The 23,959-nt window shown below is 37.3% G+C and overlaps 1 protein-coding gene and 1 pseudogene across 1 annotated transcript in view; one reads left to right on the forward strand and one right to left on the reverse strand.

Annotated features, from left to right (window-relative positions):
- Nucleotides 1–521: 521 nt before the first annotated feature.
- On the forward strand, nucleotides 522–19,178 carry LOC113111442 (rho GTPase-activating protein SYDE2-like; annotated as a pseudogene).
- Nucleotides 19,179–20,843: 1,665 nt separating this feature from the next.
- Nucleotides 20,844–23,959, reverse strand: part of LOC113111443 (uncharacterized) — a 16,327-nt gene continuing 13,211 nt past the window's right edge. The window contains exons 8-10 of the mRNA XM_026276194.1: nucleotides 23,404–23,518; nucleotides 23,183–23,259; nucleotides 20,844–22,714 (exon numbers count right to left, since the gene is read on the reverse strand). Of these exons, the coding sequence (XP_026131979.1) occupies nucleotides 23,193–23,259; nucleotides 23,404–23,518 (182 nt within the window). The 3' untranslated portion in view covers nucleotides 20,844–22,714; nucleotides 23,183–23,192. The remainder of the gene's footprint in view (nucleotides 22,715–23,182; nucleotides 23,260–23,403; nucleotides 23,519–23,959) is intronic.

The following is a 23,959-nucleotide window of genomic DNA, read 5'->3' on the forward strand; positions in this document are numbered from 1 at the left end:
TGTGTATATTCTTTTGTTATGATTTTAAGTGTTCTGCCTTAATGTTTTAATGTTTGTATTGTTTAATAATAATAATAAAAAACACTGTATATAAGGCTTTAACCTATGGTTCAAATGGGTGCATAGTCATTATTATTATCATCATCATCATAAGCATTACTATTATAATTATTATTTTCTCTTACAGTTATTGCGTTTCTGGACTCAAATTGTAGCTTTTTACTTCTTACAGAGTGAATTCTGTCATGAAGGTTAATGCTGTAACAAAGGTCATAAAGAGTTGGTTGTTATTATTATTATTATTAAGTCTCTTTGGTCTGTCACGTGATGAATGAACGACTCGAAAAATCCAAAGAATCATGAACTAATCAATTATCTTTCTGGGTCATCATATATTGACTGAAATATGTGAAAGACTAATTCCAGGACAGAACCTAGAGAATTCTGCGCATGCGCGACTGAACGAATCACATTCCGAGACGACTCGTTCTTCGCGAGTCACTTGAAAGATTCGTTCGAAATGAAGAACGAGCCATCAGCAGTCCGTTCTTCAGCTCGGTCTCCGCGCTTTCCCGTGAGTTTCGGCGGAGATCGTGAGTCGAATGAGCGGCTCTGAGGAGCTTCAGTGATGGCCGAGCCGCTGCTCAAACGAACCTTCTCCAGACTCCGGGCAAAAGAGCGATTCCGCCGCAAGACGGACCCCAAACTCACCGGTGAGACCCCCAGAGCTTTATTACAGGACAGCTGGAGTTTTGCAGAAGATGCTAAATAACGCAAATATATCGTTCTAAAATGCTAAAAACAGTTAGAGAGCTGTAGTGGTTACAGAAATGCTGTAGATATGTTACTTTTGAATAAGTTTTAGTTTGAAAAAAAAAAACTTTCTATATATTTAGGCTGTTATTATATAAGATGCTTTTTTACTAATTTCTACCAGTCAGAAGTTCGACGATTGTTTTTCGAAATGTTAGAATAGTTGTAATGTCGTAAAAAGTTACAAAACTGATATATAATAGATTTATGTTACAGAAATAATACAATGAATAATAAAACAAAAATGAAATAATACCGTTCCTGCTCTGGACATTCATCATCAACTTATGAAGCTGATTTTAGAAACTGAGGAAATATTTTTTTTTAGCAAATATATATATATATATATATTTATATTTATATATTTAAGTTAATTGTAGCAGATGGTGACAATGTGTCTCTTTCACTCTATGATTCAATTTATATCATTATGATTTATATTTTTCATTATAATACTTCACTATTTGCTCCAATTGTAAAAACCTAAAAATATATATATATTATTTTAGTTTTCTAAAGACGCTATTTATAGGCCAAAATAGTTGTGTTCTTGTGTATATTTATATTTGTCTTCAAATCTCTCTTTTTTTATTTGCCTTTAGATCACACATTTTTTTTAAATCATGAGTCAGTGTGTCCAAGTTTCTAGTTTAATAGATTCGTTTATTTTGTAGAAATGCTCATGTTGTGTATGTCACACAGAGAGCTCTGTGCTTCAGTATAAGGAGGCTTTAATGCTTCTTTCTCGTGTGATGAGGTTATTTTGACAGAACGACTGACAGCGAGTGACAAACGCTGCTGGATCTTGAGAAAACCTTTGTGAGTCAGTTACATAATGTGTTCATTCGAGAGGACAGCAGCTCTGCGTCATCATTGAACGCTGCTCACATTCTGTGTTACACACACAGCATCACTGAGACATGCATTTAACCCTTTAAAGCCTTACATACATAATAAAATATCATTTTTGGAAATTCTTAGCATTGCATATTACTAATCAAAAATTAAGTTTTGATATATTTACAGTAGGAATTTTATTAAATATCTTCATGTAACATGATCTTTACTTAATATCCTAATGATTCTTGGCATCAAAGAGAAATGTATAATTTTGACCCATACAATGTATCGTTGTCTATTGCTACAAACATCTCTGTGCTACTAATGATCACGTTTAAGTGAAATACGATACAGCAGGTTGTATAGTGTTAATACATGTCCTTTTACAACCACACAGTCTGCTAGACGTTCACTTTAACCTGATTTCTATACCTCATGAATAACGTTTAGAGGGAATCTCTTGTGTATTAATTTGTAGACTCTAACAAACATCACATTCAAACTCGAGGTGACTGTGTGTTGGTTTAGTCTGGTTTTATTTAATGTGCTCTCACAGACCGGTCTTTACTGCGATACCGTACTACAGTGATGGTAACACAGTACTGTAATTAGTACCATGTTTATGTAGTGTGTTATTGTTTGCATGACAATCCTGAGAATTTCTCGTCATGTATACTTTGGAAAGAGCAGCATCAACATTCTGATAAGCATGTTAGTGTTTCTCTGAAGAGAGAAGGTCAGAGTGTTTGTTAAATGACGACAGATTTTTGGATGCATTATACCTGTAAAGACTCGAGACACACAAAAAGCAGAAATGAAGTTTGACAGCTTTTAATGGTTTTGTCTTCCTGTTTCTGTCTCTCTTTCTCTTGCTGGTTTATGTCTAAAATAGGGAAAGTAGTTTGCTGGCGGGCTTGTGTGTGTGTGTGTGTGTGTGTGTGTGTGTGTGTGTGTCATCATGCAGTCATTGTGGCACTATGTGAGGAATGAGAACGAGAAATATTGATAAGAGTCCGAGAACAAGAGTGTGTCTAGTGTCACACTTTACTGACTACATAGACAGCTCCCTTGTAAGGCAGCATCCTAACTGAAATAAACCCTCGAAAGTGAGTGATTCGAAACACTATGATATAATACCCTGACTACAGTAAACTGCGCACATACACTGCTGCGATTTTAGTAAAAAACAATAATATTGTAAAAGATTTATATTTTAAAATAAATATATATTTTAAAATGTGATGTATTTGATGAGTAGAAAAAAAAGCATTTATTTGAAATAGGATGTCTAAATGTCTTTATTGTCACTTTTGATTAATTAAATGCATCCTTGATGAATAAAAGTAATAATTTCCCAAGCTTCTGAATTATAGTGTATCTATTGTTTATTTCTACAGAAATATTGAGCAGCACAACTGTTTTCAACTGATAAAAATCAGAAATGTTTCTTGAGCAGTTAATCATCATATTATCATGATTTCTGAAGATCATGTGACACTGAAGACTGGAGGAATGATGCTGAAAATACAGCGGAGCATCACAGAAATAAATTACACTTTAACACAGATTCACACAGAAAACAGATGATTTACATTAGAATAATATTTCACTATTTTTACACAAGTTTTTATCAAATAAATGAAGCCTTGGTGTTTATAAAAAACTGAATTATTCTTAAACTTTTGTCTGCCAGTTGCATGAATGTTGCAGTGCATTCTGGGATTGCTTTGTCCACATTTGATGCTGCCTTAGAACTAGTCCAGAAGAAGTTGTGCTGCATATTCTGCCCCTCTCAGATCCATTAGGAACGAGGGCAAAGCTGGAGCTGAAAGTATGTGAGAATCAGAGTCCAGGAGAGAAAGAAGGAATGTGAACTCGACGCTTGGGAATAATGATCCCAGCTGCAGCTCCACGGCTGTTGAGAGCCATATCACTGCTTCCCAGAGGAGTGTGTGTGTGTGTGTGTTGATCAGTGAGGGTCAACAGAGCCTTTTTTTTCACTGTGCATCTGTGAACCACATGAGAGTCCAAACAGAAAACTCTGTGATCTGTTTTCCTTCTTCTTTGACTCATTGAGTCTGAAACAAGAAAATACTGCTTTATGTCTTTCTTCCAGTAGTTCTTATGACTCGTGCCTTAGTATTTTGGGTGGACTTTAACTATGTATTTAACTGTTAGGTGTACAATGTTGTTTTCAAGGTGTATTGTAAATCTCTTGTCCTGTATTGTGGTGGGATGGTGATGTTTGGGAGGGTTACGAGAGAGAAGTAGAGTCACCAGTTTAATTATAGATGTATTTATAGAAATTAATTACAGCTGAAATTGTACGTAGGCATTTTTTTTTTTTTGCTAATTATAAGTGCAATGTGTCAGATGATTATGTTTTTAAATATGTACGTTTTTTATTACTTTATTAAATATATAAAGTGTTATATTTTCAGTTTTCATTTAATTTGAGTAATTTTATTGTATTAAATAAAGTAACTTTTTATTATTACTGTAGGTTAATTTTTTTAAGTTTTAGTGTTTTAACTTATTTCAGTTAGTTGTCATGGCAAGATCTTTAATTAAGTTTTTTTGTTTATATATTATTTTCTTTCAGTTACTGAAAACAATTTGAATGAACTAACATGCACAGCTGTATTTTGATACATTAATGTTAACATTGATTTAAAACTGCTGTAACATGTATTGCTCGTTGTTAATGTTACTGAATGCATGTTTGATGTTAGTGTTATACACGTACAGTATAAATGACTGTAATTAATCTGAGTTAACAATAACATACGATGCTTTTTTAGGCTGTTTATCGCCTCTTTCTCATTTCGGCTCACTTTGAGTTCCTCTGACATCACGAGGAACCTTCAACAGAGAAGTACAGCATGTTCTCGCTGCTCCACATTAGAATGTAAACATATGTCTTTTTGCTTCATAATTTCTCTCTCGAGTGGCCGTCTAATGCTTCAGGACCTGGACTGTTTATACAGAGAGTTTAAGCCCAGAAACCTCATTGTAACTCATTGTTATTCACTTATTGAAAACAGGTAACTTGATTTGTTTTCTGGTTCAGTACAAGCCACTAACATCTATGGGCAGCAGTAATAGTGCTGCTTGAGAGATTAAACTCAACAGATCTGATCTCTGCAAGCGCTGTGTTGGAGATCTAGACAGTGTCTGAACGTAAACCATTTCCGTCGGTGTAAATAAGATCAGTTTTGTCAGCATCTCCTGTGTAACTTCAACAGGCATCCTTCAGGTTTGCTTGTCTGTTTTTCTGCAGAAAAATATTTATGTTTTTAATCCTTTTTTAACAACTTCCTTTTCCCGAGGCTTTTCCTGGAAGCAGCAATTCACTGCTTGATCAGAGAAGAGCATTAAAACTGTCTGTCCTTGCAATAAAGTACAGTCACAGTACAGTATACATCACACACACACACACTCACACACACATACATAGATTTAAAAAAAAAATATAATTTTAAATACAGAATTTACAATTGTTTTATAAATTGTATTTTAAAATGTTATATATAAATTAAATATGTATTAATTTTTTAAAACCAAAATATATTAATATTTCCTATTCATGTATTTATATATAAAGTTATTTATTTAGTAATTTATTTTTCTTGTATTTATTTTAACTAAGTTTATTTCAAATGTATTTATTTCAAAATATTGTCTGTGCATCAAAAATATATTGCATATATATATATATATATATATATATATATATATATATATATATATATATATATATATATATATGTATGTATGTATATATATATATATATATATATATATATATATATATATGTATTTTTTTAGTTTATTATATAAAAATAAATAAACATTGGCTAATTTTCAAAAAGTATGGACATTTTTAGTATTTTTATGAATTAATCCAGTTAGTTATTTATCAGTTTATTTTTTCTCATAAACTATTTGAACTATTTTGTTTACAGTGTGTTTACAGTATGTTAAAGAACACTGTTTCTTGGTCGTATGGGAACGCAGATCTTATGGGCCTGTGTCCAAACAGAAGTAGAGTGTGGTTTGAGGCCCTCTGTGAAAGTATGCAGCTGTCAGCGTACTAATAAACTGATAATGCTGTTCTGGGACAATGTTTAATTCAATAATCCTGCCCTAAACAGAGCTGCTTCCAAACTGAGAAACAGAGCATTGCAGTTTGATGTTGCTCCCGCACAGAAGGAAAAGATTCGGTGCAGAATCAAATATGTGTGGAAAACAGTATTCCCAGCATCAGAGAATGGACCACGCTTCAGTAAGATGTTCATTGTTTTCTGTGTACAACTGAATAAGCAGCGCTGATTAATCATTGAGATAAGAAGCTCATCCTAGAACAGTACGCATTGTTCAAGTTCACTTCAAGGCCTTCAGATGACACAAGTTATGCTTTTATGTCTTTTAAAGTTATCATGAAAAATGAATATTAATGCACGATGTTTAGAGCATGCTCTAGATAATTAATAATCTGAGTTTTTCTGCACTAAATATCTACATCATATAAGTCTGAAGAAAGTATGAAGTAGCATGCAATCTTTATAGTTTGTGCACTGCTCAGTTCTGACCATCAGAAAGAGATTTGATTCAGAATTACAGAGAAGATTGAGCGCAGATGTTTAGAAGCCAGTTTCCTCTCTATCTGACGATCTGATGCTCGATCTCTCAGAGGATCTTCATGGGGGATCTGGAGAGAACCAGGCTTTTCCAAATTGTGTGTCCCTCTGGATTGGGCCTGGTTTCACTCTCACATTTCTTTTAGATGAGGACAAAACAATAACTTAGTTTTAAAGATCATGCATATTCGTTTTGCCTTTATTTTTGCTGCTCTATTAGCAGTTTCTTAATGCCTCAGTTTTTGAAACAGGAGCTCATCTTCCATGTTTTGGGTCTCTCCTGATGTGATTATTAATAGTTTGGCTTGTGTTTTCGGGGCAGATGAGAGCAGTACAGCGACAGGATGTCTCAAATTATGCTGCAGAGATGTGGGCGGCTGAAGGGGGCAGGGAACGGCATTCTGGGAAAAACTCTGTTACGCCATGAATATTCTCAGCAAACATCGCCACTAATTATTTCACACTGTCAAACATGGTAAATAAACTCAGGAGCAAACAAACATGCACGAAGCCCTGTCAGTTTGATTAATGAAGATAAAGTTTTTATCTTTCAGCAATCTTTCATGGATTCGTTTTTCGATGCACATCTGGGTTTGACTAACATTTGTCGTTTCTGATACTGTTCAGTTTCGTGAGTTGATCAGTAAGATTTTTAAAGAAGAAATATTTTCTATCAAAGCAAGTCTTCACTATCACTTTTTATCAATTTAACATTAAACATTAAAAAAGTTTAAATAAAAAAAAAGATAAAAAAGCACTGACCCTATTTGTTACAATATATTTATATTTAGAATAAATTTTTTTCTTTTTCTTTTTTTTTATTCATCAAAGAATCCTGAAAAAAGTATCACAGATTCCAAAAAACAATAACAAGCAGAAAAACATATTTTCTACATATTCTGATAATAAATCAGCATATTAGAATGATATCTGAAGGATCATGTGAATCAATGGAGAGCTGAAAATTCAGCTTTGATTGCAGGAATAAATTATATTTTAAAGTATACTAAAATAGAAAACTGTTATTTTGAATTGTAATAATATTTCACAATATTACAGTATTTTTCTGTATTTTTAAACAATAAATGCAGCCTTGACGAGCAAAAGATACTTTTTTAAAACCATAAAAAATCTTACTAATCCCAAATGTAAGGCCACTTCTCTAAGCAGACATGTTATCGGCTATGCTGATAATGTACAAATGGCTAAATCTCTCGTCTGATTAATCATCTACTGTCCGTACATGACTAAACTGAAGCTCTATGTAAAGGTTTTCCAGTGCACGTGGATATTTCGCAACTAAATAGAGTCAGACCAGTTTATCAATGTGCTGTTAAAACCCTGAAAAGACTTAAACACAGAGACTGTTGAATGAGCGTCAGAGGTGAAGGGTGAGTCCAGCGTGCCGCCCATGAGAGCGTGCTTTGTGTGACCGTGTGTATTCTGGGGTGTTGTAATGAATAGTGAATAGGGTTAAGTGTGTGTGTGTGTGTGTGTGTCCAGCTGTGAAGGAAAACCCTTTACACAGACTGCTCATTGAAAACATCTCAGCGACCCAACAGCTGTGTGTTTGTCACTGAAATTGCTCCCTGTTTTGGCTTTTCGGACTTCCATGTGTGCCACTGTTACCTATTTGTCTTCATTTTTTACTTTTTGTTTATTACCTAACCTAATCTTTAAAAATATATATGCTGTCCTCAGCCTGTAAAGCCACTGACACCAGTTGCACAGGTTTGATTCTCAGGGAATGCATGAAGTGGTAAAACAATAAATAAAAGACATGGATCCAGGTCTCCGCCAAAGGCTTTTCTGCATCTTCCTTCAGTTTATTTGAGCATTTTATCTCAGCAAGAAGCTCTAGTTTTTGTTTTTTTTGTCTGTTTCTCTTCTTCTCTTTTTCTTGGCTGCTTAGGCAAAACAGGAAGTCATCTGCTGGCCCACTTAACATAGTGTAACACTTCCTGCTCAGGAATGCATAAAGGGGTCTGTGTTTTTCTGTTTTCCTCTTGAAGTCAATTTTGCTTCTGTAATGTGATATTCTTCAGAGCGAACCAAGATATTTATTGAAAACAGAGTTTGCACTATATCTCATATTTACATTTATGCATTTGGTAGATGCTTTTTTATAAAGCAACATGCATTGCATTCAAGGTTTACATTTACATTGTTTCAGTTCATGCATTCCTTGGAAAACGAACCCTTGATTCTATCCACGTTCTAATGCTTGAGTTTCAGGAAAGCCACTTGTTGGAGAAAACTTAGAATGCATCGAAATGTCTGTTAATCTTTCCTGAAACACACTCTGACGTAGGCACCAAATATCCCGTGTAAATTTCAGATGGGCGGTTTGGAAATCCAATTTGCTGTATTCCCAATTGATTCCAAACTGATCCGGCTCTCTCTGCGCCCTCAAATTAAACTTGCGCATTCCTAGCTGTCAAACTTCCCATCAAAGCTTTGTGCAGTGTTTAAGCAGCATTTGCGGTTTAAGCACTTGGTTGCTGAGTGTTGTCTTGGCCTTGTAAACTAGCAATGGTTTTGACATACTCATGTGCAGTGCTAACTAAAGAGCATTTGACGGAGATGTTTTTATCCAGAGTCATGCAAGCCAGAAGAGATAATGCGCAGAGCCCATCTGGAGGGCACACGGGAGTTATTCATGTCTTCTGGAATTGGATAAGATATTTGGCTAACTGTGTGTCACAAGCCACGCTCATAATTTAAAGAGGGGAAAGAACAGACGAAGAAAGAGAGAGAGAGAGGGAGGGGAAAACAGAGGGAGTTTAGAGAAACTTCCACATGTGCAAGAGAGGGAGGGAGAAGGAGATGGTAAATATCTGCAGCCCTCCTCCTGAAGTCTGTTTTATGACCTTTTTTTAAAATTCTTTCCAGTTGTCCTCTTTCTTCACTGCTTGTCCACATACATCACTGTAAACTCATCTCAGAAATGTTGTTTTAGGGAGAAATCTAACCCTGTAAAGGTTAATAGCCCCCAGTTTCACTTTTACTTGCGGTATTTGATATTTCCGAGTGTTGCAAGTCTCAAGGGATCCATTTTTCAAGTTAGTCACTCCAATCCAGACAAATATTTCAACACCAAATAAGGTCAAAAACTCCTGCTATGGTAACGATTGCTGGTTTCTCTCCTCTGCCTTAGAAGTGACAGAGAAGGTGGACCTTTTCCAAAGTTCTTCATCGACTGCATCCACCTCAGGACGTGCTGAGACGGAGAGCTCCATCGTGGAGGAGTGTACCAGACGCTCCCAGATCACCGTCTCCAAAAAACAGAACTGGGCCAAACTTCCCTCTACGAGCAGAGACCCAGCCAGCACAGATCTGTGTACGAGCCTGGTCTACGGGCAACAGGACTGGGATTTGTGCTCAGGAAAGGCTGAGGTCTCAAAACAGGCCTGGAGCCAAAGGACTTTGAGTGAGGATGGTTCTAAAAGGAAAGATCTGGAATTGGAGTTTGGATATTCCAGGACACCATGCGATTCCATTGACGCAGGTTTGCCGGAGTTGACTCCTGCATCTACAGGTTTTCTGGATGTGTGTGACTCTTCCAGCTCAGCGAAGATCTCCGGGCAGGGCGCCTACCTCCAGCACCTGGACAGAAGCAGTCGGGCCTGGGTACTGTCCACCGGAAAGCCCCAGGCGTCAGATGAAGTCCTCCCAACCAGAATCACAGAGTGGCAACAGCGCCCGGGTGGAGATGGAAACATCTGGTACAACCCCATTCCTGAAGAGGACGACTCGAGGGCCACCAGAGGAGCAGCTCAGGGAAAATATGGAGATCCGTGGAGAAAGAGAGAAACTGGGGAATCGGCAAAGGAGAAACAAGACCAGAAACGATCAGGGGGGTTGAGTCCCACCGGCGTACATCAGATGAGAGAGATTCAAACTGAGGCCGACATCATCAGGATGGATACCTCGGGTATGGTCAGGCTTTCCATTACGCAAGAGTTTATCACAAGCCAAGCTGCTTTGCCAGCATCCTTGCACTTCACATAACTGGTCTTAAAACTGAGGTTAAAATGAGCAGTGCTGTGTGAAAAAAAATATTTATAGTCAGATGAAATGTTGTGCTATGATTGTCATTCACAAATTTCAAAAATAGGATGGGGATTAACCACATTACATGTAATTAGAAGTTATTTTCCTAAAACCTAGTGAGCATTTTAGGTGTGCCTGAGAGGCTGTTCCAAAAGGTAGGTGGCATAATTATAATGATGCTGCCTTCTAGGAAACCTTCTTTTTAGCCACAATTTAGGCAGTGTGTCACAGAAAGTTCAACATAATAAAAAATTGGTTTAGGTCATCAGCTCATTAGAGACTGAAGTGGGTGTGAGAGCCAAATGAGACGTAGTGTTGTGGGTTCTCCTAGAATGTGGTTTGGGAACAACTCATGTAGAGAAGGGCTTGACAACTACAAGTTAGTTAGTTTAGTTCCAGCCCTGATGGAACTCACCTGTCTGTATGTTCCTCGTACCCAAAGAACTTAATTATCTTGTTAATCTTGAGGTCCAGAGTTGCCCACCTCTGACGTAAAGCAGTGGATCCCAACCACTTTCCTGGAATCCCACAACTCTGCACATTTTGCTTGTCTGCTTAATCAAATACATCTTATTCAGGCCATCAGCTCATTAGAAGAGACTCCAAGACCTAAAATGTGTGTCTCAGACAAAAGAGACAAAAGCATAATGTCCGGTGTTGGAGGGCTCCTGAAACCACTGATACAGAAAGGGCTGGGAAACTTGATTAGGGGTGTCCAAACCTGCTTCTGATAGGTTAGCATCCTGCAGAGTTTACCAAAGTGGATCTTGAGGTCCAGAGTTGCCCTCCCCTAATGAATACTGTTCCAAATCAGTTTATGAGAGGGGTGTCCAATCCTCCCCCTTCTAGACCAGGGGTTCTCAGCTCTGGCCCTTGAGGTCCACTTTCATGGAGAGATAAACCCTCATCAAACACACCCAAACAAGCTAATCAAGATCCTCAGGAATGCTAGAAAGTTATAGGTAGGTGAGTTTGATCAAGGTTGGAGCGAGATGATAACCTCTGTTCTAGATGACTTTACTTCCAGCGCTAATTAAAAACATCTTATCAGCTACTCAAGGTCTTCAGGATCTCTAGAAGCTTCCATTTCCACTCCCAAGTTTCAATTTCTGTTTCCATCATGCTGCCTACACATGTGGTAACCAACAAGGCATCTCACTAGGTTTTAGAAAAGACTGAGGATAACTTCTACTTGCTTGTCAGGGCTTCTTAAAGTTTCAGGACCATCTTAAAGGTTAAATTCCTTGTTTCTAACATTGTGTGTTTCTTTCGGTTCAGATCTGGTTGTGCTACAGTCGGACTCTATTAGTTCTGCTAGTGGTGGGAACTCTGACAGTCCCGGGATGCCAAAGAAAAGCCCCGGAGAGGGTGCGATTGACAAGATCAAGTCTCCAGGAACAGTGCGGCCGGCTTTCTATGAAGATGCGTAAGCTTCCGGAACTAAGACGGAAGCTCAGCCTCCGCTCATCCCGTAATCAGCGTAACGGACAAGGGAACGCCAGCAGTGCACCGGGAGCATCCGATGAGGCGTCACCACCAAATGCACGCAAGGAATCATCCAGCGTCATCAGCAAGTACCACCTGGACTCCAGTGCACCCGCAAGGCCAAGGCGTCGATCCTCTCGAACACGTTCTGCTAGTAAAGGAGGATATCTTAGTGATGGAGACTCACCTGAACTCTTGCCAAAGCAGGGCTTGGGTCAGGAATCGAAAGGGTCGCCTACACCACCACCGCACCTTGGAGCACAGGATTCCCTCGCTGTGGCAGACGCAGAGTCGTTCCGCTTGTACTCGCTGGCGGATCAGCCTCGCTGTGCTCAGAGACTTTCAGGGCTGCTCACGGTGCATCTGCTGGGCGTCGACGAGCTGCTACGATCGCCTCGGAACGATGCTGCTAAAGAAGTCTTCTGTGCCATTCAAGTGGACGGGGTGACCCGAGCCCGGACATCCCTGCTCACCTGTCGAGGGGCGTGCCTCCCACTAAACCACACCTTCAACCTGGAGCTCGAGAGGGCACGGCTGCTCAAACTGGTCATTTCGACACCAACGAATGTCAGCGGAAACAACGGCTGTGCCGCTCCTGCACGTAACCGTGTGTGCTGTCTGGGTGCTGTGGCCATCCCACACCTCTTCAAGGGTAAGACAACTGCTCGTTTGTGAATCAAGTCACAAGGTGAAGCCGATAGTTCCCACTCACATTTCTGATCGGATGAGCAATTTTTTAATCTGTTTTAACTGAAGTACATCAGTTAAATTCTATAGTGACTCGACTTCATGTTTAGCCTCACAACTCTTTAAAGTTGGCACGTAATCTATTTTGTCAAATATATTATTGTGAACAATTCATCCATGCATTTATTTTATTTTAAAATAAATGTTTTGACCTCTAAATGCTCATCAAGATGTCACAATCTTCTCTTGGGTGACACATCCCAGAATTCTCCAGTCATTTAGTCCTCATTAACCCATTCAGCTCTGCTTCCATCCAATCAGCAGCTGGTAGATTGAACCAAGTCCTGTCCTGCCCTTTTCAATAGTGTTGTCAAAAGTACAGACTTCATTACCAGTCGGTACTAAAATTTTAAAACCTTTTAACATTTAAGCGCTGTTGAGCTGATTCCTAAACACAGCTGACTGGCCAATGTGTTCACAACATGGATCAATATTTTCTGAGAACTATGAACAGTTTTGAAAAAAGAACAGTTTGGATATTAAGATATTAAATATTAAGATATCTTTAATACTTTTCAAGCTACAGCCATTGAAACTATGGGGGAAAATGCTTATAATATAAATTTGCACATATTTGAACTGTCACTATTGGCATATAATGCAACAAAGATTGCTAAAATCAACAGATTTTACTTATAGATCCACCGATCTCTGTATAAATATAACAATCTATAAAGTAATTTTTCCCTTCTAATGTGGCTTCAAATCTCAATTACACTCATCTTGATGCTTCTCTACAAAAGAGTGGATTATTCAGTAACATTTTTCAGTCCATTTTTTGGCCTTCATCACAATTTATAAGCAAAAGACAAAACAAAATCAAACTTATTGTAAAATTTGCCAAGGAAAGACCATGTTATATAATAAATTCTGTAGCACTGACACATTTATGCCATTGCACAACCATTAAACAGCCATTAGCTTTGATCTTGTGTTTTGCTCTTATCTCTTTATCTCATCTCTCTGTCTCTTCGCTCCCGCAGCGTCTCGCAGTCAGCAGCTGTGTGTCCGTCTGGAGCCTCGCGGATTGCTGTATGTGAAGTTGACCCTTCTGGAGCACTTCGTGACCCCGTTCCCCCGCCTCAGTGACCTGCCTCCTCCTAATGTGTTTGGGATGGAGCTGCGCCACCTGGTGGAGAAGGAGGCGTCTGCGCTCCGAGTGCCTCTGATCATTCAGAAGTGTGTTTCTGAGATCGAGAGGAGAGGACTGAAGGTGAGACGCGCTCAGAGATCTGTCAGACCCGATGTGTGCTGAATAAGACTGTACTGAGAGACGATGTGTTTCTGTAGGTGGTGGGATTGTATCGTCTTTGTGGCTCCGCGGCGGTGAAGAAGGAATTAAGGGATGCGTTTGAGAGGGACAGTGCAGCGGTTATCTTGAACGATGAGCTCTATCCTGACGTAAATGTCATCACCGGTCAGTCTGCCTCAAATAACACACAATCTGATATATCTACCCACATATTTACTACGGAAGCTGGTTTCTGCTATGGAATTAAAAAAATCACAAGTAAAATTGACATTTTATCTCACAGTTCTGACTTTTGTTTCTTAAAACTTTGAGTTTGTATCTCACAACTCTGATATTTATTTTCTCATAGTTATCAGAAAAACTGAATTAAATTTTTTTTTTTATTATTATTATTTAGTGGTGGAAAGTGTTATTATAGTTAATAAAAAAAATAATAATAAGTTTTTGTTACTTGAAATAAAATAAATGTTAACTGAATTATTATAAAATATAAAAAGCTTAATCTTATTTTAATTTCAACTAGTTTCTGAGGCAATCATTTTCATCTAGTTTAACGTGATATACTAAAATAACTCAAACTAAAAAAAATGTAACACAAACCATATAAGCATATTTTACAACACACTAAATAAATAAAATAAAATACAAAAATAAAAGGGCAAAAAATGCACAGCAAAATTTTTTTTTTATCAAATTCAAAATATGAATAAAACTGTAATACTTAAAATTATACTAAAATAATAAGAATTTTGAAGAAGTAAATCTGAAATGTAGGATATAAACTCAAAATTGTATGTTTGAAAACTGTAAATTTGTGAAACTGAGATGTATACATCATCTGAAGCTGAATAAATGATCTCTCCAGTGATGTGAGGTTTGTTCGGAGGACAATATTTGTCTGAGATACAACTATTTGAAAATCTGGAATCTGAGGGAGCAAAAAACATCTAAATATTGAGAAAATCATCTTTAAAGTTGTTCAAATGAAGTTCTTAGCAATGCATATAACTAATCAAAAATGAAGTTTTGATATATTTACGGTAGAAAATGGACAAAATATCTTCATGGAACATGATCTTTACTTAATATCCCAATGATTTTTGGCACAAAAAAAAATCTTACATTTTGACCCTTACAATGTATTGTTGGCTATTGCTACAAATTTCTCCTTGCAACTTAAGACTTAAGAAATTTGGTGAAAATTGTACAAAAAGTCTGAATTTTGAGTTCAAAAGCTTGATTAATTTACTTGGTATCTGGAGGTAATTCTTCAGTGGGTTTTTGTTTGGTGATGTTGTTGTCAGGTATTCTGAAGGACTTCCTGCGAGAGCTGCCGTCTCCTCTCATCACCCGGACGCTGTATGAAGTGGTGTTAGAAGCGATGATGGTTCGACCGGTCTGTAGAAACACCAGCGACGCTCAGAGATCACAGAACACCGTCTCACTGCTGCAGTGTCTTCCTGAAGCAGAGCGGGTAAAGAGCGTCTCTCAGACTCTGTGTGTCGTCACAATCAATCCAGTCTAAATCTGATATTCATCTACATTACATCTACTTTAAAACATGATCATTTTAATCAGATATTAACCTTGACCCTCTCTCGCCTGCACTCTCTGTTCATTTTCTGACTGCTTGCTTTTCTTAAAAAGTAGCTTTCTATATTCTTTTTCTATTCTTTCTACTTGGTTTATTGTATCTTGGGGTGATTTGGTTGAGTCTTTGAGTGTGTGTGTGTTTGAGTGTGTGTGTGTTTGAGTGAATGTGTGTGTGCGTGTGTGTGTGTTTGAGAGAGACTGTGTTTGAGTGTGTGTGTGTGTGTGTGTGTGTGTGAGAGTGTGTGTGTGTGTGTGTGTGTTTGTTTGAGTGTGTGTGTGTGTGTTTGTTTGAGTGTGTGTGTGTGTGTGTGTGTGTGAGAGTGTGTGTGTGTGTGTGTGTGTGTGTGTGTGTGTGTGTGTGTGTGTGTGTGTGTGTGTTTGTTTGAGTGTGTGTGTGTGTGTGTGTTTGTTTGAGTGTGTGTGTGAGAGTGTGTGTGTGTGTGTGTGTGTGTTTGTTTGAGTGTGTGTGTGTGTGTGTGTGTGTGTGTGTTTGTGGTTTGTTTGTCCCGTGTGAGCAGCAGAACATTAGCCGGAGGGTTTCCAGAATCTTCCAAAAGAAACTGTTTGGGAATGAGAACCTTATACACAATAAACATTTCTTTTCTCAAACCTTCTTCTTTATTTAGATGCATACAGCTCACTTTTAGGAGCTTGCATAATTTCACTATGATTAAGCATCCTGAAGTCTTTTTTTACTTATTTATTTAATCATTTTAGTTTTAGTACTTAGATAATTAAATAAAAATCTGTTAAATTAAAATAAGTTAATAAATTGATTTATTACCAAATTAAAATTAAATAAATTAGGTGCAATAAAATGTTCTCTCTTTAAATCAGATAGCAAATGTATTTCTGGTGCATATTCAGTGGTTTTTATTTCTTTAAAAGTGTGTAGAGCAGTGTGCAGTGAACCAGGTTTCAAACTGTGTTCATTTAATTCAGTGTGTGGCTTTCAGTAAAAATTGTCAAGCTCAAGTGCATTGCATTGTGGGATACAGTACCAAAAACTGCACATTTTGGCAAATGCATAGAAGTCTGTGATAAGAATCAAATCCAGTTGTACTGAACATCAGTTTCACTTTTAAATGGTCATATTACAGAATGGGTAAAATAGGATGCTAATGCATCTTTAGTGCTTGCTGTTGTTTGATGGGTGTGTGTGTGTGTGTGTGTGTGTGTGTGTGTGCTGAAGGCGACTCTGTCCTTCCTGCTGGATCATCTGAGTCTGGTGGCGTCTTACAGCGACAGCAACAGAATGACGTGTCAGAATCTGGCCGTGTGTTTCGGGCCGGTCCTCCTGACGCCCACACAGGAGTCGTGGCAGGCCGGGATGACGGGCCCTGGATCAGGGGCCCTGGTGGGGTCTGGGGCCGGTCGAGGAGGCCGTAGTTTTGCACACAGTGAAGAGATCGCCAGCGCTGTGGACTTTAAACGACACATCGAGGCTCTACACTATCTCCTGCAGCTCTGGCCTGGTGAGTGTGTCTCAGTACATCATTTAAAACATAATATTATAAACAATTAATAAATGTGTTATTTAAAATAAATGTATTTATTATATATATATATATATATATATATATATATATATATATATATATATATATATATATATATATATATAATAATAAAAAGAAAATAATTATATATATATATATATATTAGGGGTGTGTGATATATATATCGTATGTGATGATATCGTAATTGTTGTTTAAACAATGTGTGATTTGACATTATCAAGTATATCGTAAAAAACTTTCAAAACACCTACAGAGAGCACACATACATTATGTGAAGTCTACACAAATGTTCAGTAAACAAGAACTTAATTAAAAAAGAATTTGATTTGTTTTAGACACTGTGTTGTCTGTTTTTTGACAACAAAAATAAATCCAAACAAAGTCCAAAAGCTGTTTTGAGTCTTAACAATGTTTAGTTCCTGAATGAATCAACCGTTAATTGACATAACAGGGACTTGCTGACACCTACTGGTGCGTTTAATTTCACATTAAATAATTTAAAATATCGGTATTCAATGTATTATGTTTAATATATATATCCAGGTTAAACACTGCATTAAACAGTGTGTAAACACATCTAAATGTTGCTTCAGACGCAGCTTCTGTGTTTCCTCTGCACTGCAAAGATAAATTTAGATGATAATGATTTCATATATATCGGTTTTGGCGAATATGTCGCTGTAATAAACTTTTTTTTTTTTTTTTTTTACAGATCATATAATGCAGATAAAATGCTAGAAATGGTGTAAATAGTTTGTTCAGCAGAGCGCTTTAAAGCTTAAGTCTATGGAATACCATTGAAACTTTATATTTATATATTAATGAGGTTTTTTTATGAATTAAAATCATATTAGTTGGTTAATATTGCCATAAAGCTTATAGAAATAATTCAGGCTTCAGTGCTTCTCAATGCAAACATCATTTACTGTTTCCATATAAAAAAAATAGTCATGCATTGGGTGATTTTACACTCACAGAAAATTATTTTTTACTCAAAATATTGCTGGAAAATTTTACAAACATTAAAAAAACAGCAAGTAACATTAAATTAAATGTTAATTTTTGAAGTAAAAAGAAACCCTGAAATAGTATGCTATTGTAAAATGCACTAATAATTATAAAAATGTTTGCAGTGCAATGAAAACATATAAAAGTCTTGACATGCATGAATTTATTCCATGCATTTTTTCTCTCTAAATGTCATCTGGTTTTGATTGTCGTTCCAGTGCCGCTCATGCAGTCAAACGTCATGCATATAATCCGATTATTTTCGGTTGCACATTGAATTTTTTAACTTTGAGCATCATGTTACGACCCCTGACTCGTGTGCAGTAGCTTTGGTGACACGGCACATGTGCAACATGCATAGGTCTCTCTCTCTCTCTCTCTCTCTCTCTCTTTCTCTCTCATATGTTATTATGTGAAAATCATGGCATTCGCGCATTTATACGAGTGTGCTTATTTATTGAAATTTCTGTAAATGGAAAGCTTATTTATTCAGCTTTCAGGTGACGTATAAATCTCAATTTTGAAAGATTTACCATTATGATTGGTTTTGCGTGTAAAGTGTTTAAAATGTTTGTTTTTTTCGCAGTGTCTAAAGGACGAGTGACGGATGACTCTCTGGCTTCCCAGAGTTCCTTGCAGGTGGTGGTTTCCCGCAGGGGGCGTGGCCGGCTGGAGAGCCCGCCCTGTAACCGATACGCAGGTGATTGGAGCGTTTGTGGGCGGGACTTCCTGTCAAACGACGAGGCGGATTACGACGAGGTGGCGGACAGCGAGAGCGACTACGACATTGAGGAACCGAAGAACAGTGACGTGTGGACGTCTCCCGACGGTTTGTACGTGGACGAGTTTGCACTCGATTTTGACGCTCCGTTCACGTGCAGACTGAGTCTGAAAGACTTCGACACGCTGATTTCAGATCTGGAGAAAGAGTTAGCCAAAAAAATCAACATCTGCCTCTGAACCGGACTGAATCTGTGCGTGTTCCTCATTTTGAGCTGAGCGCCCAGCAGATGCATTTTAATAGAGATAAATGTAGAGTCATTAAAAAAAGCTTCTGTTGCACAGTATTGAGACAAAAGACAACCACAAGCTGCCACAGAAATGCCAACATGAAAATAAATACTGTATTTTCCAGTAAATAATAGCATCGTTAAGAGAAGAAAAAAAAAACATATGTAAGATGCATCACATTTTAGAAAATTCAGAAATATTGTTTCATAACAGTAAATAAAACTAAATGTTTACAAACATTTTACAGATATATTGTAGATTTTAAAATGTTTGTGAGTTGTTTTCTTAAAATATACAAACTCAGAGATATAAACTCAGGAAATATGAGATATAAACTTTTAATTCTGAGAAAAAGAGTCTAGGATTGTGAGATAAAATGTTGTAAATGCCTTTTTTATATTGCAGTGGAAATAAAATTGCGGAAAAAATAGAATTGTGAGAAAATTAAGTTTTTGCAGAAACAATAGTAAACAAAAAGTAGAACTACAAGATATACATTTTAAGATGTACTATAAACTGAGAATTGGTTTTTTTCTTTAAAATTGCAAGTTTATATCTCACAATTCTGAGTTTATATCTGGCAATGTTGATAAAGACTCCTTTCACAGAATTTGTGAGAGTAAAATTCAAAATTGTGAGTCGCAATGAGCTTTATTTCACAGACAAACAAAAATAAAAGTCACAATTCTGAGTTTATAAAAATAGAAATTCTCAAAGTTCTGAGATAAAAAAGGCGCAATTTCCTTTTTCATGTTTTTATATTGTGGTGGAAATGGCCTTCCATAAAAGTCACAGCACATTTCAGAAGATAAAAAATGTCACTTACACTCCGGAAAATATGGTAAATTTACTGATTGATAAAATCAGTTTTTTTTCCCAAAGAATTGAAATGTAGCCACGCAATAAATGTTTTGATTGTTGGGTATTTGTGCCCAATCACCGCGTTTCTGGTGCGTTTTGAGACGTGTGTAAACCTTTGATAGCAGCTACTGTAACATAATACCAACAAGCACAAAAACTCAGATTGTTCTTCTACTGCGTATGGATTATTATAATATGCTATGTAGTGCATTATAACACAGTATAAACACTAGCTGTTAATGAGGTGGCTGGTGCTGAAGGACGACGGCAGGCGTTTGTGTGAAGTTTCTCTTATTTAAAGCTCTGTGTACGACTCTTATTCCAGAAGTCTGGTTTGTGACGACCAGCAGCGTTTGGGCCAAGATTTCATCACTCTTTCCAGCAGGACATTCCTTTACATGCATTTCTCCGCCAGACTCACTTTGGCAGTGACTGCATAAAGCCTTAGTTTTACTTTGCAGAATTATTTTTTCCTGTGTAATGTTTAACGGTGAACGTATTTATTACATTCCCTTGAGATCTCGTCATAGGAATGTTCTGGGTTTGAAACAGCCTGACAGCATTTGTGACATAATGTTGATTTGATTTTGAGAAGCCAAAGACAAAATTTGACATAATGGGGATTCTGTAATTGATGTTATTTAAAGGTAAAGTGTTTAATTTCTAACTCAAATGGAAAAGCAATGAGAGCTTTTCCTAAACACTTGTTCTGTTTGTCATTGGTCAGTCAGACAGATAGCTCCGCCCTAAACTCACATGATTGGATGAATCAGAAGAGCACTGTTTTAAAGTGTAACAATGTGACAATAAACAGAATTTGAAGTAATTCAAAAGTAACCAAAAAATGATCATTTTTAACTTGTGTTGAATCCAGAATATTCGTTTAAAGCTGAATTTATGTTTGAGATGCCAATCAGTAAAATGAGAGATCTTTAATATAGTGTTAATTTTGACTGACTTTGCACAGTTCATTAAGCCAAAATGTTTTTTTTTTTTTTTTAGTTCCATGTTTGTTTGTTAAAAAAAAAAAAAAAAAAAAGTTCTCACTCATTTTTAACCTTGTGTCTTTTATAACCTGTATTATTAAGCCAAAGACTGTTTGTGTGATGATTATTGCACTTCTGCGTCTAGTTTTCTGGATTGTGCTTGTGCTGCTCTTGCTGATTTGAGATCAGTCTGTTACTGAGAGCAGCTCTATGTTTCATTTCTGAGCGCGGTACAAATAATCTCAACTGTGATTTGATTCTAAAAGCCACAAATGGAATAGAAAAGCCATGACTGAGCTCACCAGCTCCTTATGCAAACCCTTTGAGATGTTTTATTGGAATTCAGTTTTGTTTAGTTGTATAAACAGTATTATTATAATCTATTATTGCACCTGTAACATTCAGCACTTCTGTCTGTGCTCATGCATAGCTAAAACGCAGTGTGTGTGGGTGAGATGTACCATTCAGTGTTATGTTAAAGAAATAAAGCACAGTATTGCGTTTCTACGATGTGTGTTTTGGGTGAACTGTTGCCTTAAAAACTTCACTTCATTCCAAGCCTGAATGCTGTTATGTTCACCAAGGATATAACAGTTTTGTTTGCTATGAGTCAGACTCTGAAACCTCTAAAAGTGTGTTTAATTTGTGGCACTGATGCTGGTCAGTGTGTGTGTGTGTGTGTGTGTGTGTGCTGAGGTTTGGACTGAAGGCTGTCGAGTTGATTCTGAATGAGTCACAGTTATGCAATATGTAATAATAAACAAATAATAAAAAGCAATGCACACATGATTCAGCACATTTAGTTGTGTTTGGAAAAGAACACTAGTGCACTTGCAAAGCACAGACAGTTACGCATTTCTAAATGTGTAATGTCTGTATTAGAAATACAAAAAGTTAAATGGTATTCAGTGCATAATCAGTAATGAAGTTTACTGTATAGCTTAGAATTAATTCTAAAAAATGTAAAGCATAGTGGACAATTGTAAAATCTGTTGGGCAATGAACAGTGTTATAAAGAGTCATAATCCATTACTGCAATATCCATAAAACAGAGAAAGAGTTCTGAACCTGCATGTTTTATTTGATCTGCACTGATGCTACAAAGAAACGAATACAAATACTCACAATAAAACAAACAACCTCCCGCTTCTGCATCACATCTCGCTTTCTGAGAAACAAACACCTTCAGAAGAACAAACCAAGGACAGGACACTCACCTAAACCACACAAACCTAACGATCTCGAGACACCTCGCTGTATAAAAGTACTAACACCAGCCAAACTGCAACGCAGATATGAGAAAATATGGACAAGATTTGGTGGGAAAAATAATTATGGAGGTGAGATTTTCCTGAGTCATATAGTGGAATGAAGTGAAAACCAAAAACTCATTGAATATAAAACATGAAACTCCATCTAAACGTCATCTTCTGGTACGAGAAAGAAACAGAAGTGTATTTGAACTGTTCTTTAGTCAAACAAAACACACGAGAGAAAGAAATCATTTGGTGTTTCATTCCTTGGCTGAAGTCTGAGAACGCTGGCCAATCAGAGCAGAGTGCTGAGCTGTCAATCATCGTGATGGATGGCTGAGTGGGAGTGGCTTCGGGCCTCACCTGATTTATCTAAAGGATTCACAGAGATGAGAATCGGAGGGAAGAAACACATCAAACTAACAAACTCCATTCAGTGTGCTGTGTTTCCGTGGAGGAGACACCAAAAACATCCACTTCCTCCAGAACGGGAAAAAGGAAATAGTTGGGTGTGCTATTGCTGCTCTCTCCGTGATTGGAGGGCTGGTTTGGGGATGGCGTCTGGGACGGGTGGTTTATGGCGGTCAGTGAGTGGGTCACCAGAACCAGACCCTCCAAACCCGCTGCCACTCAGGCCAGACCTGACGGGAACCTGCGGGAGAGGTCAAAGGTCACCATACAGACAAGTGACACACACTGGGATGTGATCAGCATGAGATAGAGGGTTGTGAAAACTGGCAGCAAGAGGATGTGTATTGTAGCAGTGTTACAACTATTAGAAACAACTGGAAACTATAAAAACAAAAAAAAATTTTAACATTGAAATAAAGCTGAAATAAAATAAAAAAAATTTATGTTAAAATGTTGCATTAGCAACTAAATAAAATATTACATAAAAAAAATATATATATATTGATGATTTAAATGTATATATAAATGATTTAAAATATATAAATAAATACTATAATAGTAAATTAATAATACTGGTCTCTAAATGGTCAGCTAAATAAAATAAAACTGAATGCTGAGGGAGGGTGTGGTTATCAGGGGTCAAAGGTCAAATCAGCAGAGAGAGAGAGAGAGAGAGAGAGAGAGAGAAGGGCGTCTGATATTCTTTTACCTGCTCTGCTTTAGGCATTGATTTTGTCTTGGGGGGCGGAGCCAGTCGTGATGGCCTGCAGGGATTGGTTGACTTGGCTGTGTAAGAAAAGCAAATGGGGCGGGGCTCAGAGTTAAACTAATGTCATGTGACTATGTGGCGGTGTTACTATCGTGGTGTAACAATTAATGAAAATCAAACATGATGCGCTTGATTAACATTAAATATGATTGTGATCGAACCTGTATGTGGCGCCGTTAAGCGCAGGATGAACCTGCTGCTCCATCAGACCCCAGGAACCCGATGACACAAAGAACTCCTTATTGACACAGTTCCTCAGACTGTCAGGAATCCGGCCTGAGAAACAAAAAGAATGTTTTAATCATCAGATCAGCTCGTGAGTGGATGAATGAATCAATTAATGTGAGTGAGTGAGTGAGTGAGTGAATAAATGTGTGAGTGAGTGAATGAGTGAATGTGAGTGAGTGATTGAGTGAATAAATGTGTGAGTGAGTGAGTGAGTGATTGAGTGAATAAATGTGTGAGTGAGTGAGTGAGTGATTGAGTGAATGAGTGAATGAATGTGAGTGAGTGAGTGGTTGAGTGAGTGAGTGAGTGATTGAGTGAATAAATGTGAGTGAGTGAGTGAGTGAGTGAGTGAATGTGAGTGAGTGAGTGAGTAAGTGAATGAGTGAATGAATGTGAGTGAGTGAGTGAGTGAATGAGTGAATGAATGTGAGTGAGTGAGTGAGTGAGTGAGTGAGTGAATGAGTGAATGAATGTGAGTGAGTGAGTGAG

This window comes from Carassius auratus, chromosome 12 (genome assembly GCF_003368295.1).
Source record: "Carassius auratus strain Wakin chromosome 12, ASM336829v1, whole genome shotgun sequence".
In the NCBI taxonomy this organism is placed as follows: Eukaryota; Metazoa; Chordata; class Actinopteri; order Cypriniformes; family Cyprinidae; genus Carassius; species Carassius auratus.